The sequence below is a fragment of the Zonotrichia leucophrys genome, chromosome 4, assembly GCF_028769735.1.
Source record: "Zonotrichia leucophrys gambelii isolate GWCS_2022_RI chromosome 4, RI_Zleu_2.0, whole genome shotgun sequence".
Classification (NCBI taxonomy): domain Eukaryota; kingdom Metazoa; phylum Chordata; class Aves; order Passeriformes; family Passerellidae; genus Zonotrichia; species Zonotrichia leucophrys.
The window spans coordinates 50,921,434-50,944,242 of NC_088173.1; the positions used below are offsets into that span (position 1 = coordinate 50,921,434).

General features: G+C 38.3%; 1 protein-coding gene across 6 annotated transcripts in view; it reads left to right on the top strand.

The window, feature by feature from the left end:
- Positions 1–22,809, top strand: part of PDE5A (phosphodiesterase 5A) — a 105,462-nt gene that overhangs the window by 63,543 nt on the left and 19,110 nt on the right. For all 6 annotated transcript variants that reach the window (XM_064711637.1, XM_064711634.1, XM_064711635.1 and 3 more), the window contains 9 exons: positions 4,641–5,223; positions 5,921–6,010; positions 12,248–12,319; positions 13,398–13,487; positions 14,633–14,770; positions 15,222–15,289; positions 17,353–17,461; positions 19,132–19,216; positions 21,931–22,106. In XM_064711637.1, the coding sequence (XP_064567707.1) occupies positions 4,641–5,223; positions 5,921–6,010; positions 12,248–12,319; positions 13,398–13,487; positions 14,633–14,770; positions 15,222–15,289; positions 17,353–17,461; positions 19,132–19,216; positions 21,931–22,106 (1,411 nt within the window). The remainder of the gene's footprint in view (positions 1–4,640; positions 5,224–5,920; positions 6,011–12,247; positions 12,320–13,397; positions 13,488–14,632; positions 14,771–15,221; positions 15,290–17,352; positions 17,462–19,131; positions 19,217–21,930; positions 22,107–22,809) is intronic.

Below are 22,809 nucleotides of genomic sequence, written 5' to 3' on the forward strand. Positions count from 1 at the left end.
TGTGCAAGGTAAGTAGCACTCAGTTTTTACTGTTGTTGTTGCACCTCAGCGTTATCATTGCATTCTGTTTTTTGTACGTTTCCACCAAAGGTGCCAAGTAGTTGTGCTGAATGGTCACATTGGTGTGTTCTTACATAGGCTGTATGTAAGCAAGACAGTTGCAACCTGGCTGTTAAACATCTCCACTAGGTCGGGTTGTTGTTTTTTGGGTTTTTTTGAGTAGTCTGCTGTGTACTTTGAAGATGATCACAATGAAGCAAAGATGGGTACAATAAATTATTTAATGTTCCTGGTGTATGAGTAGCATAGTGATTAGTGTTGTGTCAGTATGGTTTGATGCACACAGCACAGGAAATGCAGCCAAGTCCTCTTCAGCTCTACACGTGCCTTCCTGCATGACCTGGCTCAAGACATGTTGCTTCCTTGTGTCTGTGTTTTCTCAACCATTGATTTTTTTTTTGTTTGTTTTATTGCCTAGTAATACTGAAAGCTTCTTGCTTTAGGGACAGGTCTATCTGTGCAGCAATTAACAATTCAGGGCCAAAGTCTTAATTCTTCTGAAGCTTGCAAGGTCTCATGTACTGCAGATTACTTGTTCTTGTATATAAGCAGTGACGGAGAGGGGAGGATCACACCATCTTTTTTCTTTTTTTCTTCAATGTTTTGCCTGCCATTGCATTTTTATCCCCTTCTTAGCACTATCACTTAAAAATTCCTCTCCAGTTTTGTCATCTGCTGATGAAGTCACCGGCCAAATTCAGCAGTCACTACTGTCATGCTTCGTAGAGGAAAGATTGGATTTGGCTGATAGGAATGACTAAAAATTGCTCACTTCATATTCTACTATTCCTGTTCATGAGCTGTGGAATAAATTATGCCTTTTTTGAGTGAAGGTTCATATTAAAGGGTCACAGTGCAGTAAAGGATGCATTCCAGTCGTGAGGTATGTGGGTCCTGTAGCTCTTCAACTCAGTGATTACCATGCTGGGATAGAGACACTGCACTGAGTTTAACTGTATGGATCACTGTGGATCAGTATGTGCTCCTGCAACCTCTAAACTAAAGCCAGAGTCTTGTCCTTACAATCAGCTCTTGACAATGCCAGTGCTTACTGAAGACTCTTCCTATGAATAGTCCCAAGTGTTGATTTCTTCCTGCAGTCCTTTCAAATAACATCTTAATTGTACATGGAACTCGGTGCTAATTTCCAGGAGCCTCACTCGTGGCTCAGGACGTGTCTAGTGTCAGATATCTGCTGAGCTAATTCTGTGCTCTGAGAGTACTTGTGTTAGCCATAATGCCCTTCTTGTCATGCATTGTTAAATAGGCCTGAGTGTCAACAAGCGGACGCATGTCAAGGCACCGAGCGATTTTAAATAGAGTTAGAATACGTCAGCTCATGCGAAATGCTGGTTCTTCCACCCCTGTGTGTAACTGGGTGAGTAAAAGGAGCTAAATAGTTTCCTTGTTAGAAGAGACATTTGGTAAAGGTCACTGAACACTGTTCTTTTTCCAGTTGAATTTGAATGGCTTTCCTGTTGCCCAAAGTAAAATACTTAACAGGCTTGAGGTTGAAAGCCATGGTTTAACCGGTTTAGTTAAGATTTGTTGTTGGTGTTAATCTAAAGAGATTTCTGAGAATCATGCAGTATGTTGGCAAATTATTGAACCATCACCCAAGAGAAATCAAAGGACATGAATATGTTACTCATAATTATGCAGCTCCACATACAGCTCTGTTCAATGTTTAAGTGCTTCATAAACAGTGCTGATACCCAACAAGTAGTTCAGTTCTTGTTAAACATTATTCCTTTCATGTGAAAGGTATTACAGCTGTGTTCCACATCCCTCAATAACCTCCATAAGAAATGGAGGTTATTTTACACAGTAAAAAGGCAGGAGGGTAAAAAATTAATGCTGTCACGGCCACAGTTTGAGAACAGGTATTAGCATTCAGAGTACATTGTTCTTACTGATTGCTATTGCTACACCATTAAGGCCTGGGGAAATCATAACACAACACTGCAGAATAAACAAAATGACAGGTTTCTACTGATAAATTAAATTTCTGCTGTAGTTTTCTCTTTTTATGCATGAAGGGTAACGGATTCTTTCTCTGCCTTGCATCTTGTATCAACACATCAGTGTATGTAAATTCAGTGTACATCAAGAGAAGAGAAAAGGATAGCTTTTTATATTCTCCTTTCCTCAGGAGTCAGTAGGCAGTGAATCAGATTGCTCTGCAAATTGCAGTTGCCCAACAACAGCACAGGTTCATTTCCAAACATGCCTTCAAACATGTGCATTTTCAATTACACGGCTTCTGAGCCTCCTCAGTCGTTGGAGAACCCCCTCCATCTGGTACCATGTCATTACTGCTACTTTTCAGTCTTACCTTCCATTAATGCCAGTCCTCAGTGCTCAGAAAGGAAGTCAGCACACACTGAATCTGGGTCAAGTCAGCAATCTTCTTTAAAACTATCAATTTTCTATACCTACCTACTTCTGTCTGAGGTTTAAATGCCTCCAGCTGGCATTTGCAAGTTCCTTTCTGCAGCATTAGTGCTGGATGATAGTTTTGTTTTGGAGAAGCTAACATTTCCAGGTTATTTTTTATTTTGAGGTGATCAGAGTAAAACAAAAAGGGCCCACCAATAATGCACCTGCTAACAAGAGTTAGCTGCACTGATTTTAGAGATTCTACTGTATTTACATACAGATTTTCGTATCTTTAGCTTTTTAATTTTCTTAAGGATATTTTGGGTCATTTTAATTGAAAATGTTTATTCTTTCTCATTCAGTCTAATAAATAAAAATTCTAAGTGTAACCAAATGCTAGCTTCTTATTTTGGCTCTCAGTGAAACAACTTTTGCACATGTGACACTGTCCTATGCAAATCATATTATGCATTGCAGTAATGAATGGTCACAGTTCCCACATTTAATGTTTATCCTGTTTAAGTAATGGAAAGTAATATTGTTGAAGTCAAATTTGTTATGATATATTAGTTGTTCTTTGCTTCAAGAAACACTTGCATGAGGTTACTGCACAAAAATAGGTATCACTGCTTTAACTAAAGGAGGATCATTGGTTTTTAAGAATTCAATTTTTTTAATAGCATTTTTTGTTTTTTTCAAATTTTTTTACAGCATTTTGTTTTCCTACAGTTGAGGTCTCCAAATGGTGATGGAAGAAACTCTTTCAAGCCTTCCTAACAGAAATCAAATGAGTTTCCTTTTGTGGATGGCTTGCTATTAAAAATAATATTGTTGGACTTTAGATTTTAATTGATCACTTTGCTGTGAGTTAAGGGCCAATTGTGCCTGCAGTATTGCATCTTACAGCAAAGATAAAGGTGTGCTTTAAGGAAAATAAGACTATGGTACATTGCTTTTCATATGTAATGTATACTGATGTGTGTAACTGATCAGCAGCTGACTAACCTGACTCACTTCCATGGCTTCATTCAGCTTCACTCTTCAAATTCCTGTGGTCTGCTGAGTAAATAAAAAATATCCCAAATTTAAAACATGACCACCATGAAAGGTTTCCAAAAGATCAGACTTGTTAATAGGATTTTTGCTGTTCTGAGGCTCAAATGTTATGTAATACAGCAAAAACCCATTTCTTCTGAGATTAGGGCATTTGCTGTGAGGAATCCTTGACACTAAGCAAATAAAATAAAAAGCCCTGTATTTAAAAAAAAACCTAACCAAACAAAAGACAAAAAAAGCCTGAAAGAAAAACCCTCCAGATTTTGGATGAGAGAATGATATTGTGATAAAAAAAGTAGACTCATGTTATGATATGCTGTATTTAGTGAGGACATTTTTAGGGTTGGCTTTCTAGTACTAAGTTAATTTGAGAAGCACAGTTAAATACTAGAAATGCATGGCATTTTTTGATTGGTGGTGAACACTTAAAAATACAGTTTTAGGGTTCTTCAATATTTGGGGTTGAGTTAGAAAATGAGTGTCATCTGCAAGGAAAGGAAATAGGAGAGATGCATGAGAATAGTCTGTTCTTATTTTGAAGGGGGTTGAATTGGTAATAGTAAAGTTTTTGTTTTTTAAGCAAAGCTTTTATGCTTTGAGTCCAACTAGTATTTTTTATTAACTTGGAGGCCAAGGAGGTTAACTTTAAAAACAGTATATTGCAACAGAAAAATAGGAAGGACTGCCGGTGATTGCAGGTGATTGACTGAGAGAATTAGAGTTTGAAATTCTTTTTAGAGGTTAAAACCAGAAAGTTCTGTCTTCAAATGAATATATAGATATATCTGTCTTATACAGAAATCCAAATCTTGGGAATGGAAAAGATTGGAACATTTCAGTCACAAAATGATGGTGCAAACTTCTGATCTGTACTCTGAAAGCCAAAGCATAAGTGGTCGTTCTCTGCCCTATTCTGGTATTTCCTCTAGGCAAAAATAGCTTTTTTACGGGGCAGAAAATGTTACTGCTTAATCTGGGTTAAGTGCTGCACAAAATTGGAGAATATTGACGTAGAGGAGTCTAAAGGTGCATCAGTATCCTCTGTGTGAAAAGGTTTAGTTATCCTCTCACAGTGCTAGCTTCCAGTATGTGCTGGAGGATTTTCAATTCACGTCATTTGCTTTATTTTTGGTTTTGTTTGACAGAGAAATGGTTAATGCATGGTTTGCTGAGAGAGTTCACACCATCCCAGTCTGCAAGGAGGGAACCAAGTCCCAGAGTGAGGCCTGTGCCTGTCACCAGCCTGCCTGTGCCGAGACCACCAACTCCGGGACACCAGCGAGGAAAATCTCCGCTTCTGAATTTGACAGACCCTTAAGGCCTATTTTTGTCAAGGACTCAGTAGGAGCAGTGAGCTTCCTCTCTGGCTCTGACAAGAAGGAACAGATGCCTCTGCAATCTCCAAGGATTGAGACCAGTGCAGGGGATCAGTGCTCCAGACTATTAGAACTTGTGAAAGATATTTCTAGTCACTTAGATGTCACAGCTCTTTGCCATAAGATCTTCCTACACATCCACGAGCTGATCGCAGCCGATCGCTACTCCCTGTTCCTGGTGTGTGAGGACAGCTCCAACGAGAAGTTCCTCGTGAGCAGGCTCTTTGATGTGGCAGAAGGATCCACCCTGGAAGAAGCTTCCAACAACTGCATTCGCCTGGAGTGGAACAAGGGCATTGTGGGTCACGTGGCAGCCATAGGGCAGCCTCTCAACATCAAGAATGCCTATGAGGTAAGCCAAGGAAATTGGTGTTCAGCAACTCTTGAAAAAGTAGAAGCTGCTACATCATCAGCTGCTGGAATATTGCCATTTTAGTGCCTGTATTTGGTGCTGTATTGACTTGAAGTGATAGAGATGCAAACTTGACACTGGTTTTGGTTCTAATACATGTATTATAGATACATGTGTGCACAGAGACATGACGCTGGGACTAAAGAAATCAGTTCTGTTGAGGTCATTATTCAGTTTTCAATACTGAGGTGAAAATATGAAACAAGCAATCTCTGATAAAAACAAAACCACAAACCACATTTATGATACTGTTCATCTGTGGGCACAGATCTTTTAGTGTATTACTGCAATTTCTTCTTGATGATAAAAGGTAAACTAGGGATGGTTAATCCATGAGCATATTTATTATAATGATGGTCTAGGCTCAAAAACAAGGCTTCTCCTAGGGCTTGAGTTTTTTGTTGTTTACAGCAACAGTCTTAATCTATTGGCACTCATGTTCCGCACAAATGCTTTTCTGTTGTTACCACACTGATAGGAACAACTTCATATAACTATTGGCTGGTAATGGAACCTTTGTTATCCTGAGTTACAGTCAAATAAAATATTAAACTTTTCTTAATTCATAAACCAAGGAAGGAAAAGAACTGGTCTTTAAGCTAGTAGTCTAAAAATAGCAATTTTTTTCTTGTATCAGGATCCAAGATTCAATGCAGAAGTTGACCAGATCACAGGGTATAAGACTCAGAGCATTCTCTGTATGCCAATAAAGAATCACAGGGAAGAGGTAAGTTGTAGTCTTGGGATCACTTCATGTAACACTGTTTCCAGTCATGCTGATGCTTTAAACTTTCATTAGCTGGCAGTCATCATCTTCCAACCATCTTTTTTTTTTTTTTTTTTAACAAGACTGCTTATGTTTGTTTAGACTGTAATTTTATCTTATCTAGTTGAGTAATGTAAGCCAAAGGCAACTGTCAGGAAGAGTTTAATTCCCAAATGCAGCAGTAGAATATATATATATTTAACTCCAGAAGTGCTGTTCCTACTTCCTGTACTCAGTATCGGTCAGCATTGAAGTTCTCTGCACACTTACTGGTCTATCTCAAATTGTGATTAAGTTACTGTACTTCAGCTTAGCTTGTATCTATATTGCTTAATTCAGAGGGCACAAACTGGGTTTTATCATTTTCTAAAAACCTGATTATTTTTACACTCTCTTAACATGGTTCCTAATATATTACTTATGAGCTAAGAGCCTGCTGACATCAGGCATTGAAAAACACAGTGTCAATGGGATTCAGAAAAGTCATCCTCAAGTCATAACTTAAATCACTCCTAATGTGAAACAATGTGAATCTGCCCACTGAACTCTTGCCCATATTTCCTCTCCATGCTGCATCTCATGGGAGCTCTCTCATCCTGTCTCATCCTATTGCAGTAGGAAGAATTTTTCCTATGGGCTAACAACACCTTCTTACCCTGACTATTTGAAGAGTGAATTCAGTGAAGTCCATGAAAGCCAATGAATGGGGAAAAGAGGAGATGCACTCTTTGGGAGTAAGGAAAGTCTGGCTGGATTTTCTTTGATCCTCACTGTAGTGGCCTTTAATCAGTTCTAGAAGACTCATAAAATGTAAGGCCCTCCACACAGTGTGTCAGAGCTTTGAAATGGTGATTTCTCTCCTGGAATTCACTTATTTTTCAGAGTGTTCATAGTTTGCTTCCAGAAAGCTCAAGCTCCCAAAAACAAATGTTGCCAAGATTGATTTGAAGGCATCATACCTTTTTTCTGCTCTTCCATCTTTCCCTCCTCTTCTAGAGTGTCACCTTGACTTCTACTGCATTGAACCTTTTTTTTTTATAAAGTAAATTTATTAAACTCCTGCATTAACTTGTTTATTGAATCTTATTCTAGCCAATCCAGATGATCAGCCGGTATTTCCTTTCTTCACATTCTGCAAATTTCAGCTTAGATTTTTTGTTCCATTCTTCCAAGGACAGCACTTGATCCTTTCCTCCTCCCATTCTTGCTTAAAAGTCTTCCTCTTTCCACCTGGCAGCAGTCACTGCTGGCCCTGGGCCAGAAGATGAACAAAGCAGATGCCATGTGAAGAACTGTCAGGGATCAGTGGTCCATGTCAGGCTGAAGCAAGGCTTCCAATTTCACCCAAGCCATGCCATTTGCTTTTTGTCAAATGGAAAGAGATGGTTTGCCCCACAGAACTGGCTACAGAAATGAGCTGCAAAGCCTTGCTGCCTGGGGAGTGGGGAAGTGCTCAGTTCTCACCAGGTGCTGGAGGTGGCTGGGGAAGGCATGAGAGCTGCAGTCTGTTTGTCCAGTCCAGCATGACTGAAGGGCTGAATAAACCTGCAAGGGGCCGTGTCTTCGGCCAGCTTCCTCCTCCTGAGTGCATCAGCAAGCGGAAATGAAGCGGGAATTTGTTTATTTTGACAAGTTCAGCCAACCTGAAGTTTGAGGAGTCTTATACTCACATGCAATAACTTGAAGGTGTTAAACTGTAAGGTTTCTCACAGGGAAGGATGGCAGTTACTAATTTTTTTTCAGAGTTCTACAGTCTCTGCCAGAAGGTTTCTCTCATTCTCACTATAACAAATGACTGACATGTTTTTGGAGAGACACTGGAGTCAGTGTCTTAATTTTCCATTTGCATCCTGCTGCTTTTTCTGTTTAAAAATCCCCCAAACAACAGAACCAGAACCTTGGTTCCTCCCTATTAAAAAAATAAATAGATAAAATTTAAAAATTCCCAAAGCCCCTCTAGAAATATTGAGGCTTGTGAATGCTGCCTTAGCCCAGGATGTTAGCAATCACAGTTAAAAGATGATTCTGGAAGACATCCAAAAATAAATACTGAGAAAGAGGAGCAACTGGGGCTTTCTGTTTGTTTGTTTAGTATTAGTGCTATTTTTTTAAAACAAAAGAGTCAGTAATTGAGAGGAGGAAAATCTCATGCTGATTACTAAATCCTCTGGGCCTGCTGAAGTACGGAGATTTTTCCAGTAGATGGTTTTCACATTTGCCTCTATTTCCACGAGGCATGTGAGAAACCAAAGTCTCATTTAAAAATAACAGCTAGTAAGAAATGCCATAAATGAAAACAATTTGATTCACAGAAGAGCTCAGGGAAAGGACCCAGGAATTAGTAACAATGAGCACATTGCAGTGCAGTAAGAGGACTTTACCTTTGATACAGTTTTGTACACACTTGTAAACAAACAGTCATTTTGACAAGATTGGATAGGGAATAGATGTCCTTAGTCCATTCCTCAGCTTAAACCAACTTGTGGAGCTTTCCAGCAGGTTTGGGATACCTAGAGAATGGATGGTTTCTGAAGCACAGAGCCACCACAACTACCACACAGCATCTCCAGGAGTGACACAATTTTCTGTTATTGCTGGCTTTCTTGTTTTTTTTTCTTTGAGCTGGGCATAGTAATTTTCACAAAAGGCAATCTCAGTTTATATTCTACTAAAATCGGTGGGTTTTTCTCATATGGAGCTTTCAGCTGACTTAACTGAGACATCTCTCTCATGCTGTGAGCATGTAAGACTGAATTTCCTAGTAATTGTCTAGGGAAATGTTGGCAGTTTTTTTCTGGCAATGTTTACTCAGTTGTTTGGTTTGTTGCTTACTGGGACCTATCTACTGTCACGGGGAAGCTTTTCCCAAAAAATCAGGGGTCCTGCTACTTACAACAGCCTTTGAAAATCCCCTGTTAAATTTGATGGTGTAAAATGGGACTGGGTATGTCACCTTTAGCCAGCTAAGTCATCTTCTCCTTCAGAAAGCTTTTCAGATAGCACATCCCAATCATTGGAGGATACAGCAGGTCTAGCCAAGCTGACTTTAAACAAACTCAGTTCCAGCAGCAATCTTGCTGCAGGATTATGGAGATCAGTAATTTGCTTCTTGGATGGATTTTCAGCTTATGCTGAGACACACATTATAGTAGCTAGACTGCTGCAAAGCGTGGAGGCTGCTGCTGGCATGAGCGATAGAAAGGGATGTGAAATTTTTGTTGATAAAAAATGAAAGTCTGTAAATACAGTTCTGTCACTGCAGGATAATTTTATGAGTTTGAATCCAACCTCTACAAAACCAGGAGAGCAAAGTAAAGTCAACACTGCTTTGTCTTCTGTAGCGGGTATCTTCTCTTATCAAAAATGTTATTTTTCTCATTTCTGTTACTATTCTTCGGCTTTAATGTAACTTTCTTTCATGTGCCAGCAAAGTAAATAAAAAAGTAAGTAAATAGATATCTCCTTAAGAAGCAATAGTAATTACATCAGAAGTCAGCTTAAGTAAGAACCTACTGAAAAAGGCACCACCTGCCTTTAGAGCTGGAACAGCTTTCACACAGTTAGGACTGTGATTTTAATGTGCAAAATGTTGCAGCATGAAACCATCCATAGAAAATCCAGAGCACAGCCATGAGCATTAAAGTCATCAGTTGTCACCTACTGGGCACTCAAGGTAGCCTGCTACTTTCAGAGGCAGGACTCAGCTATTGCAAGAAAATGGTAAAAATTTAGTTATCTGATAATTAGAAGAAATCTCTCCTTGTAATGTGGATCAGGATTTATTAAATCAGAAAAGTAGCACAGCTAGAAAAGAAAGGTTAGAGAACAGGTAGAGCACTGGAAGATCACCTGTGTTATCAGCAAGAATACAATCAGGAAAGCTGTGTTCAGATGTGGTAAAACACAGTGGGTATTGAATCAGCAATTGCTGAAAGGTTTGTTCTTCTTTGGAACAGAAAGTAAGGGAACAATTCCATCATCAAAATTGCTTTTTGTCTTTGTGGTCTATGTCTGTATTGTGTGATCTGAATGGAAAAGAGCAAAATACTTGGTTTCTGATCCAAGGGGAATTTCCTTCTGCTCACCCCTTAAGCTCTTTCAACAGAGCAAACCTGGAAGAAGGCTCTTGTTGGGAACTGCAGGACTCCTCTAGAGAGTGTTCTATAACCCTGCCTGCCCAGTCCAAACTGGAGGGAAAGCTCAGGAAAAGGAGCCTGTAGTGCTCCACAGTGCACTGCTCACTTCAGTGATTAGGCCATCAACTCACAAGTGACAAAGCATAAGCAGATCCTATTGACTTCAGTCTTTCCCTTAGCCTTGGTTTCCTTCAGTCCAGAGTATTATCTTAAAGCTTTTTTAGTTCCCTGTCTAGCTGAGCCTAGAGCACTTGATCACCTTTGATTCAGTTTTTCTGCTGATGCAATCATAACTCCCAGCTGGAGATCAGATTTGGCCTATTATTTGTGATTTGTGTAGAATAAGTTTTAAAAATGAGGATTTGAGTTTCATGCTGTGCTTAGAATTCTCTAAAATGCAAGTGTATGTTCTCCATAGCCCCAAATGCTACCACATGATTGACTTTTGTCCTAATTACATAATTACTTCAGTAACAGGAGCAGATCCTCTCGAGTTTCCTACATCTTCTCCTAATTACCTGGTTGCAGGCAAGACTCCAATGGCATAAAAATGCCCCACTGAAGTTTTTCTCATTACTGTCTCTACACCATATTCTGTGGAATTCTGAAAAGTGCACTGAAATTTTAACTGACACAAATGAAGCCAGAATTTGGGACAGTTTAATTTTTAAAACTGTTCATTTTGTATGAAAAAGAAATGGGCACAACACAAAGTTGTCTGGAAGCTTAGAATGCCACTGAAACAGCAACTAAAATGAGAAACATTTGTATATGCATAAAATTTTCATCCTAATCAAGTCAACATAGAGTTTTAGGTTTTTTCTCCTCATTACATCCTTCCCCTTCCCTTAAAATCCTTTCCTGAAAGACCTTATCAAAGATCTAAAACTGACCATTGCTCTTGGAACACCTGCCTTTGTTAATGTATCTGAAACCTGGAATGCTGATGAAAGGAGCCTAAATAGTCTTTTTTTTTCTGTATTAATATGGTCCTTTTACTGTTTTCTTATAGCTTTTTTTTAAAGCACTGCAGACTTTCCTTTCATGGAGGGGATGGATTTAAACAACCAACATGAAAGCACTCACCTTTTGGGTGAAAAGCCTCTGGCCTTGCTAAAGTTGTCTTAGCTCATGCTGGATCAAAACTGGGAAAAAAAAATTAAATCCGCACCCAGGAGAGACAGTAGCATGAGAAGAGGCCTAAGCATTAACCTCTGCACATGTAGGTGAACATAAAAGCATAATAACTTTTTCATTCAGAGTCTGTCAGAGGAGCATACAGGCTGGTGGTACACTGTTATTACAGGAAGGAAGGCCACTGGATAAGAAATATTCCTCACTGAAGTAAGAGGTTGACTGTGGGAAAACTGGGGCTGTATGGAATGGAGCTGACAGCTGAACTTTATTTCAGACAGACATTTTTGAGCCCACAGTTGGCAGTGATTCATGTTAAAGAACAATGGCCTTACTTACAGCATCAGAATTTTGGGAATGCTGGACTGAGAGGTAGTAAATTGTCCTCTTTTCCATTACAAAAATAAAACCACATGTCTTCCATCAGCTCAGCAGTTACAGCTTCACCATGAATGGTTAAACACAACTTTTTAAACATGCTCACCACACAGTTTTCCTTTGATAGTGTATCTCCTAAAAAAGCAAGATTAAAAAAAAACTCATTAGCATTTTGTATTGGTTTTACACTAATTACACTTCAAACAAAAAAAGTTCTTTGCAGCTTTTTCTATCAGTTGTTGTAATCATGCTAAAAATTTGAGAATATTTAAAAGCTTTGCATTATACTTTGTCAGATTAATAATACTTTGTCTCAAAAGAAATGAAAACACGGAATTATATTAGGGAAAGGCTAAGGTCTTCAAATCCTGTAATCTAGGAAATGGTTCTGCATGAGAGAGTTAACATTTATTATCCAACAATTTGATTCAATAGTGAACCAAGCAAATACCTACAATGATCGTTTATTATCTTACATAATTATGCCTGGAAATGGAATTCAGTGACAGACCCCTAAAATTAGCTAATTTCTCCATTTTTAATACACTAGGTTGTTGGTGTGGCTCAAGCAATCAACAAGAAATCTGGAATTGGCGGCACTTTCACTGAACAAGATGAAAAGGTATAAAAGCTGCATGTTTGTCTCTTCTGTTTCATAGGGGAAGGGACAAATTCCTGCTACTCAGAAATTTTTAAGTTATTTAAAATTAAACATTTGTAAGAATGTGAACATTCCTGGAAATACTGCAGACATTTTTCTTTATGAGGCCATGAGAAATGTGGCTGTGAAATAATTTAATTTCTGGATCACATGTCATGTATCTCTGAAACACAGGCCTACTCTACTGAAATTCATTGTAAAACACTTTCATCAATTTCAATGGACATAATTTTTAATTACTTGGTTCTAACTCTCCTGGCAAGCCCAAGAAACACAATTTGAACAATGACATTTATGGAGTGACTGTCTTTTAAATACCATGTCACTTCTCAGTATAGCATTTGCAGGAAAAGAAAAAGCTTCAGATAAATTATGAATATATGAGAGAATCAGGAGAGAAGACAATAGAATGGATTCCTAATTCTCCCAGTGTGGTTGCATTCCAAAAATTTCCAGACCTCACGTTCAGATTGGCAGGGCAAAGCCCAGGCTGTGCTCAGGCTGAAGAAGTTGACTTAACAATCAGCAATAAAAGAATCAGAATTTATCCTTTCTCTTAGAAAAATTCCCCTTTCAAATAAAATGTACACTGAGTATTTGTAGGATATCAGAATTAATCCCATCCTAAATGAGGAAAAACCTGTGGGTTTGCTATGTTAGAAAATCTTTCTTTCCACTTCACAAGAGATTGAATTCCCTCAGAGAGGCTGGTTTTCTGTGGTCAGTTTTTCTTGCTAAAATATGCATTGCTGCACAATTACTTTTTCCTTGAAGCTGCTTTTCAGATGACCTCTACTTGTACCAAGATAATGATCTTCAGATTCTAGCTAAATAAAAGGAGAAGGGATTCTTGAGGAAATAAGAAATTATGAGTAGCTGAAAAAAACCCAGATCCTGAATGTGCAGTTGCCAAAACCAACAAAAATATCAATTAATACTTCAGAGTGCAAACAAAACGTTGCAGTAGCTTATCTTTGAATAGAGTACAAATGCTGTGGGACATGATCTCTGTGAGCTGTGGATGTTCATTTGTCTCCAGGATTTTGCAGCATATTTGGCGTTCTGCGGAATTGTTCTGCACAACGCGCAGTTGTACGAGACGTCTCTGCTCGAGAACAGGCGCAATCAGGTACGGCCAACAGGGATACACAAATCAGGAGGGTTGGCAAATAATCAGCACCTCCTCTTCCTGTTTGTGATGTGGTAGTTATTCCTTGGCTGCTTTTAATTCCAGTGACTGAATGCTGGGTGGCTCTGATAAAGCTCTGCTGGGCTGCACTGGTGCATTCCAGCTGGGCTGTGAGAAATGGCCTGTCTAGGGGAAGCAGGTAGAGCCAAATGTCAGAAAATTTGTTCTATGTTAATATACTTTATATTGCCTGTAGTTATCCTGTGGTTCCCTGTATGTATTTAACAACCAGAGGTGTCAGACTCCAGAAATGACAGGGAGGAATATCCCTGTGGAATAGCAGAGGGCATACAGACTGTTCCTTTAGTATAACAGCCACTAACCATGTTTTCAGTAATGATCAACTGGAAAACTGAATTTCCTTCTGATTGCTATAGCTCTACTTTGCTGCCAACTTGGTTTTGATGGGTTATTAATGCCATGGCCTTTATGGGTGAATATGCTTGCCCTGTATCATGTGATAACGTTTCAGAGAAAAGACTAGTCAGCAGTTCTTTTAAAATTTTCCTAGTAGGTCTGAGTTTCCAACTATCAGTATCTGTAAATTGGTACAAATTTGGACAGTTTATTAAATGCTTTCATGTTTCTTGTGAGGAAAAAAAAAAATATGAGCATGTATGAGCAGCTAAATCTTTCAACAGCAGCTTTGAAAAACAGCAGAGTGTATCTAAATGATGTTTTCACCAAACAAGTTAATTAGGATCTGTTAGAATTACAACCAAGAACAACTGTGTTCAGAAGTCTTAAAAACTCAGTGGTTTGAGAATGTGCACATGAGCCATAGTAAAATAGGTTTCCTAAGGGCAAGGAATTGTTGTCTGGATTTCACAGGTTTCACTTGACCTATTAATGCCTAAATCTATTCTGCTTCTCTGACTGAAAATATCAGATAGCTGATAGTCTGATAAAAAGTGTCAAACTGGCTAATACTGACTGTTACCTTGAAATCTGTGAGAGCCAAAACTTACTTCTGGTCACAGACATAAACATTGACTTCCTGATTCAGGGAAGAGTTAGACATTAGTAACAACAGTGATCACATAAATCAAAATTAGTCAAACCTTCACAAATTACCTTTTCTTCAGGTGCTTCTTGACCTTGCCAGCCTGATTTTTGAAGAGCAGCAGTCTTTGGAGGTGATCCTGAAGAAGATAGCAGCCACTATAATATCCTTCATGCAGGTGCAGAAGTGTACCATCTTCATAGTGGATGAAGATTGTCCAGTGAGTATGTTTATTCTGTCTGAAGGCAGAAGTGTTTATTCCCTGGGAGTGGGGTTGGCTTCCCTCCATTCTCGTATTTCTCTTGTCATTTCATTTTCTATCTTTTCCTTTGTGGCATCTGCTCAGGTTGGGTGTTGACAAGAGAGGTTCTGGCTTTTATGTAATATAGAATTTCTGTTCTGACATATCAGTTTGGCACAGCTTGTAAATCTTCTCTGGGCCATGAGCAGAGATTCAAGACACTTGTGTGATACCTAAAGTTGTATCAAAAGATACCCTTATGGTAGGATCCAGCATGCTTGATGACAGATGTGGATGAAGCTAAATTTTACACTTGTTTGTAGTACAGAATAGGCCTTGATAACTGCAACAAGGTTTTAATGAGTAATACTGTTCTAAATAATGACAACCTTATACACCTGTGTATTCAAGCATCCTCTTGATATTCCAGGATACATTTTCTAGTGTCTTTCACATGGAATCTGATGAATTAGAGGATTCAGCTGAAAATCTGAAGAGGTAAACCAATTAATTCTGACTTTTGTTCATCCTAGGAGAATTCTGAAGAAACTTAGGCTTTTAATATTCTTTTCATAATAACAGAATTATTTCTGCTGGAGCCCATGTATTACTGCTATTTTTATAGAGCAGCTTTTCCCCTGAAGTGGGCAGAGACCAACTCTCTTGCCTTGAAAAGGTCCCACTGAGCAGAGCAGGAGTAGGGTTTGATCAATTCACTTTGCCAGTCTAAAAACATATTTGTATTTCAAGGCTAAGCTATGGAAATGCACAGAGGAGCTGCCCTAAAACTGATTTCAAAGAAATCTGTGTGGATGACGATGTTATAAAGGAGACATATGCAAATTAGTAGATAATAACCAAAATAATGCTTTTAATCAATTATTTTAATCATTATCCTCAACTCATAGATAAGGAAAATTACTCAAAGAACATGTCTGACTAAATCAAGACTAGAGTCCTAAAGTTCTAAAGCTCACTCATCTTTGGGAAACCCCTAAGGAGTTCAACTGGGAGGAAAAAAAAGAGATAAAGAGCTGAATTAAAATACCCAGATAAAATACTTCCCAAAGTTAGCCTGAACCTCTCTAGTGAAGTTTGAAAATTACTCAAACAGTTGTTTCAAATCCTGTCAGAAAGAGAGACAGTTGTATATAAAATACTCTACTACAGCTATTTTGTGCAGGGAGGAAACCGATTTTGAGCCCCTTTGATGTTGTTTTGCAGTAAATATTTATCATATTAAGTTTAATTCTCTATATTAGTGAATGATGTCCAAAGTTTGTGATTTGAGCAACTAAAAGCTGTTGAGCTGTGTTACAGTTTTAGACAGTGTTCCACCAGAAAGTACACGGGTACACCAACCTGGTAAGATCACAGGTGAAAAAGAAAATTCCTCTCTAGTCCTCAGGGAGCCTTCCTCCTCATTACCCCTTTTATGGTGACTAGTTAATGGACTTAAAATATTATTTACTGCTTGCATGGGCTGTCAGGAACTTTTCTCACATCTGATAGGGAAGAGGAGTCTTGGAGGCTTAGCTGCCTATCAGATTGTTGTTCACGAGACAGCACAATTAAATGCCTAGGACTGCATTCAGTCCACCACTGCAGTCAGAACTTCTGCTATGCTTGAAGGGCACAATTTCAGGCAAGAGCAGAAATACAATGACATGGATTAGATGGGAAGTATTACTTTACATAATATAACATTTCAGGCTTGTTATGTAATCAAGGACATTGAATCAAGCCCCAAATCAGATTGGTTTTCAGAATTGTGGGGCATTGCCTTGTATGTGTGAAATAACAAAAGAATAATTCCTCTCCTCCAGCCCTGGAACATCCTTACACCAGGAGGATAACGAAAATCAAGCCAAGTGTTGGAGGGAAACTACAGGAGCTTGATGGGAATAGGTTTATAAGTAGGGTATATGTCCTCCTCCAAGGCAGGCAAAGGGTCCAAGAGAATTAAAACACCTTAAATAAATCGTGGCTAAAAAAGTGGAGATGATTGATTCTGTAAAGATGCTTTATGTCCTGATTTGGAATAGACAGTTCTATTTCAGTAACAGAACCTCCATGTGACTGTCTTTGCTTTTAGAACAAATTTGAAATTAACTTAGCAGCAGAAAATTTACAAATGACACCTGATACACTCTCTTGAACTAATATGTGAATTTCACCCAACATTGGTTTTTCAGGAGTGCCAGATTTGTGAATGCAGTTTGTTTTCAAATAGTTCTGTTCATTTCTGTATAAACCCAGCTGTTCATTCTTTATCCTTCATCTGTGTAAACTGTAGGGAATTGTTTATTTCTTCAGTTTGGTGTTCAGCGTTAATGTTGTTGAACACTAAAAAATGGTGGAAAGCCTGCACCAATCCATGCTGCACTTTTGTGATGACAGCTGGATTAGGATACAGGATTTGAACTCAACTCCATTATATATCTACTGGTTGTATCTATAGATCCTTCTCTCATATAGGAAAGATATTCCTATTACCTGCTTAGCCTAATGAAATTACTTTTATGCAAAGCACATAATAAAAATAATGTTGTATCCTTCAGGGATTATGACACAAACAAAATCAATTACATGTATGCTCAGTATGTGAAGAATACGATGGAGCCACTCAACATCCCAGATGTCTGCAAAGACAGAAGATTTCCATGGACAGTACGTAAAATAAGCTTAAGTTTGAAATTCAGAAATGAAAAATGTTTTTCTGTTTAACTTTTAAACCTTTTTTGCTTTCCTCTTATTTCTGTCAGGGTGGCTCCAGTTAAAATGGTGTAAACACAGAGTGAGTGTTGGGAGGCTCTCAGAAGTTCCTTCCTTTTTATCCTTTCCTTTCCCTTCTCATTCTGGCAAAGATGAATGTTATAGATGCAAGTTCTTTGCTGCAGTTGAGATGGATCAACTTCACTTTTCTCTGGGAGCTTTTGCCTACCACTTCCTCAAGTGTGAGCTGGTGATGCAGTGGATGACTGAGCACAGGGATACTGGAGAGTGAGCAGGGAAGGTCACTTGGCAAGGCTCAGGTTCCAATGAGGTTTCCTTCATGGTCATCATCAGCAAAAAGCAAATTTTTTATTACGTATTTTCCCATATTTTCAATGCCAAATTAGAAATATGTCGGCTCTTCCTGTTTAAGCCAGTTCACAAGAGGGGAGAGGAGCTACTGTGGTCCAGCAGATGGCTTTTTACCAAAATTTGTTCTGAGATACACAACAAAATGATCAGAAAAGACAGTGCTCAGTGTGATTGTTCCACACTGAGGGAAAGGAGGGGCAGGCTCCTGGTGGGGAGCTGGGCTGTTTCCCTTTCTTTTCCTGTGCAGGGCTTCTTGGATGTTCTGGAGTGGGTTTCTGTCACAGATTGAGCAACACAGGAATTGAGTTCTCAGACTAAGCCTGTCTTATCAGCAGGACTGGAAGTACAGACAGAATCCAATGGATATACTTTATGGATTAATAACGAGATGATGATTTTGAAGACATTTAAAAATAAAATTAATACCTTGAGAATCATCCAAACAACTTTGTTGGAAACAGGCTGTCCAGTAGACTTAGAGTTATTTTGATTCTTTTCTTTTTCCTGGAATTCACTTTAAGTATTAAAAGAGGACTAGTGCTTTTAGAAGGAATCTGGAAATGGTTTTCAGCAACACAGACACTGCTCGTGCACTACTGCAGAAGCAGGGCAGTAGGATAAATGTTTTGAAAGCTGATGCACCCTGACAGGAGGGAAATCCCAGGTGTTGCCAGTGCCCTAGAAACCTTGGCTTGCCTCTTTCTTTGGAGGACATTCAACAGCACACTTACTCACCTCATGAAAATCCTGCCAAGATACTCTCTATAGCCCTTGCACAGCAGCAGAGCACAAAGCAACAATATAAAAAAAAAATAACCTTTTGATCAGAAATATTAGCGTGTGCCCATTTCTTTTGGTGCCACACACAATTGGAGGTCAGACCAAATGCACTGCTCAAGAACTGCCACATGATTCCCGGGGCAGTCAGAGCAGAGCTGTGCCCTTTTCTCCCCATGTTTGAAAAGGAGGCATTATCTCTTTGTTCTATCCTTCCTCTTCCCAAATGAGTTCATCTCCTTTTCTTGGAGCATGGGACATGCTGCAAAGTCCTGGGAAGAGTGCAGAATGCTGACTCAGCTGTAGTAGTTTTCCTGCCTGCTGTTTGTGGGCAAACTCATTGATCACCTGGTTGCTCTTCAAAGGAAGATGTAAGCCTAGAGTAGCTGGAGAGCCCAGCTCTACAGCTTTTTCACTTCAGCCACCTGAAAAGCAGCTTTTAAAATTGTAACTGTATTTTTCTGTTTGTTTAACAGAATGACAATGCAGAAAATCTAAGTCGGAACATAAAGAGTTTGCTGTGTACACCAATAAAAAATGGGAAAAAGAATAAAGTGATAGGTAGGTACCTTAACAAAAATAACGCTGTACATTTTATAGATAAATTTATGTGCTCCACGATAAAATCACAGCAACGTGCAATCTGAAGCCAGGAGAGAAGATCCTTAATTATCACGTTCTCAACTAGTAAGTCTATTGCAACCATGAATATAAATTGCTCACCTAACAAGCTGCTAAAGAGTAGAAAATGAGTGTCAGCCTATGGGATCAGTAAGCCCCACAAACAGAAAATAAAATGTACTCGTTCTTAGATAGGAGAATGGATCCAATTTCATCAGCTTTAAAAAAATTGATGAGTAAATATTAAGAGTTCCAAGAATGACTTTTTAATGATCTTGAAATAATTTTCTTTGAGAATGATGGCAAAACTGCATGGCCCAATTTATAGAGTAAATTTGATGTCTTTTTTGTGAAGACAGTTTTAGCTTTTTAACATCTGAAGCAGTACAAGAAACCTCATCATTATCTAATGGAGTTCTCTGAAATTTCTTTTGCTATTAGCTTCTTTCATGAGTTCTTTTATTACTTTAAATATTCCAGCAATCCCTAGAAGACTAAAATGAAGACTGAACTGTAGAGCTTTAATTAGGGATATTTCACCATGCTGCGAGCTATTGATAAAACAGTTGCATCTGCTTTTTTTTCCTATTGAGATTGTCTATTGAAGTTCAAACTGAAAGTTTTAGTCAGGCCACCCATTTAGGTGGGCTTTTCAAATCTGAGTCATTCTCATTGGGAAATGTTCTTTGAAGTATTTTATGGTTTCACAGCTGCTTCATGTTCAATTATTTAATAGGGCAAGGTCAAGAAGTTTTCTTTGGGACGGTACCCAGAAGTTCCTTTACAATACTACAAAGCATGTATGACTATTATTATAAGTCTGGTTTCTTTTTAAAATTATTTTTAAGATTAGGATGCCCCAAACCAGAATTTAGGAAGTGGGATGGGGGTAAGAAAAACTGTCCACATGAAACCCAAGCAAATCTTACTAGCAATAAAGATGAAAAGAACTTTATTCTCCTGACCTGTACATTTCTCAGGTATGTGATAAAAGCTTTACAGAATCCTGCTGTGATTTTATAACTCTGTCCCAGTGAAAAACTTTGGAGTTCCTTAATTTGTAATCAATGGACCTCTCAGTGCTTTGGGGAAGCTTTTGAAAGAGGTTAAAGAGTTTTAAGTAATACACAGTATATTTACTTCAGTTCTCTATTTTTTAAAGAGACATTCACGTGCAAATACTGTGTCTTTTAAGAATTCATTTACTTTTGTGGCATACTCACTGTCTTAATCTTGCATCACAGTTGCTATGGAAATAATTATAATTTCATAAACTGTACTAAACAGAAATCTGAAGGTCAGTTTCATGGGATTTTCCTGAAGAGTTCTGTAAATCAGCTTCTTTTTTCCCAGGGAAAGTTAATCTTGTTTCTTATTTGAATGAATTCTTTTCTAATGGGATTATGTGATTCAGTGATCCATTCCTTTCCATCTCATTCCATAAAGGTTCAGAATTCTGTTTGCCATGTTCAGATACCCCAATCCCTGCCATTACAGTCTTGGTCTCTTTAGAGGAGACTCTGATATTAAGTTCCTCAAACAGAATACAATTTGGAAACAGGACAATGTTCCATTGTCACCAGACATCAAAACTTGTGAGGCTAACATTCTTCTAAAACCACAGTTTGTGTGTGCTACATTTCTTCCTTAGTTTTATTATCAGCTGTAACAGGGAAGATGCACACATGGTAAGTATTTTCAGAATTTTTAATTTGCAGCTGGGCTATCTTGGCACTTGGCCAGGAAAATGCAACTTTTTTGCTCATGGCAGTGAGAAAGCATTTGGAGTCTGTTAAGACAATCCTCATTGCCAAAGAAAACATATTCTTGTAATTCAGCTGCTTTAATTAATATTGTGATCTTAGCAGGTAAAACTGAGGGCAGGTGTGTTTCTGAATTTCTCCCTGCTCACAGTGGTGTCAGGGATTTAAACTGCAGCAAGGTGTGGTAGAAGTTACCTGTCAGACTTCTTCAATGACATGTGTGCAGAAAGGCCCAGAAATTCTTAACACAAAATGAACTAATGTAAATATCAGCACATTTGAACCTAAGTTGAATTCAGTCAGATGTTTCTCAAGGAGTTCAGTAGTGTTTGCAAGGGGCTGTAATTCAACCACATCCTCAAAAAAAGGTTGAGTGTACTTCAGCTTTGAACCTCATATTGGGTATTCCCTGTTTAGCTCATTGACTTGAAAAAAATCCTAGTACTGGCTCAAATGAGGAAGTGAAAACTCTGTGTACCACTGTTCTGACTTTGATAAATGTTCTTTTGGCATGGTTGCAAAAATTTAATTAGCCTCCAAAGGACAAATTGTCTTTAGGGATTATATCAATCTAGAATAGTATTAATAATAAAAGTTAGGATGAAAACGACCCTTGAATTTGACAGGACAATCAAACCTCTAAAGCCCTACATTTTTGGTTTACAAATCCTAATAAGTACTTTTGAATTTATTATGTATATATAAAATTTTAACATTTATTTTATAATACATTGAAACTGCACTTTGGGGGGAAAAAAAAGGAAAATCCTACAAAATTCTTATGTGTCACATGTTGGTGGTTTATACTGTAGGATTATCTGGCCTAAACTTAATTCCTGATGGTGATATGTTCTCTGTATTACTTCCTTTCATTTCTGTGTCCTGACATAGGAGTTTGCCAGCTTGTGAACAAGATGGAAGACAACTCGGGGAAAATCAAGGCTTTCAACAGAAATGATGAGGAGTTTCTGGAAGCATTTGTCATTTTTTGTGGCCTGGGGATCCAGAACACACAGATGTATGAGGCTGTAGAAAGAGCCATGGCCAAACAGATGGTGACACTAGAGGTGAGCCTAAATCTAGGTGGTCCTTGTCTGAAGGTTATGGTGATGATTTTGGCTCAGTCCTTCACACAAAGCAGTGTGAGGAGTTAACTGCAGCATTATTGTAGGCTCTCAGCAATTTCCTCAGACTCCATCAAACCATATCAAGATGAACATCACCTTTAAATTGGTTCCTGTTAAGCTTCACAGCTGAAGAGGGCTTTAGTCTGAGAAACTGAATTACTCAGGGGTGATAACTTGAAGCTGAAAGTGAAAAATGGGAAGACTTTGGATATCCTAACATCCATTATGTAAACAGAGTGTTTGCAGAGCTCCTAAAATGGGATTATGTGCCCTGTGGCCTCTAACAGAAACATTACAGTTCTCAAATAAACCTGTATTAGGTAATGTTAAATAAAAAGCTTGTAAAACTATTGTCCAAATAATTTGCTTATATGGCAAATTAGCAATTCTGTCTCCAACTATAGCACTTCATAGATGCTATAAGAAGTTTCAGCCAAATTATAGGTTAGTCTATTAAATGGGTTCTTTAAAAAAAAATAAAACTCTGTAACATTTTCATGTCCTATGTTCTCAATAGTTAAAAATCTGAGCTTTTTTTTTTAATTTAAAATGAATGTATTGTCTTTCAGACTTTTGTGCCAAGTTTCAGTTAGGGTAAAACTTTCTTTCATGTCTGAATAAACTCTTGAAAGAATTACTCTGG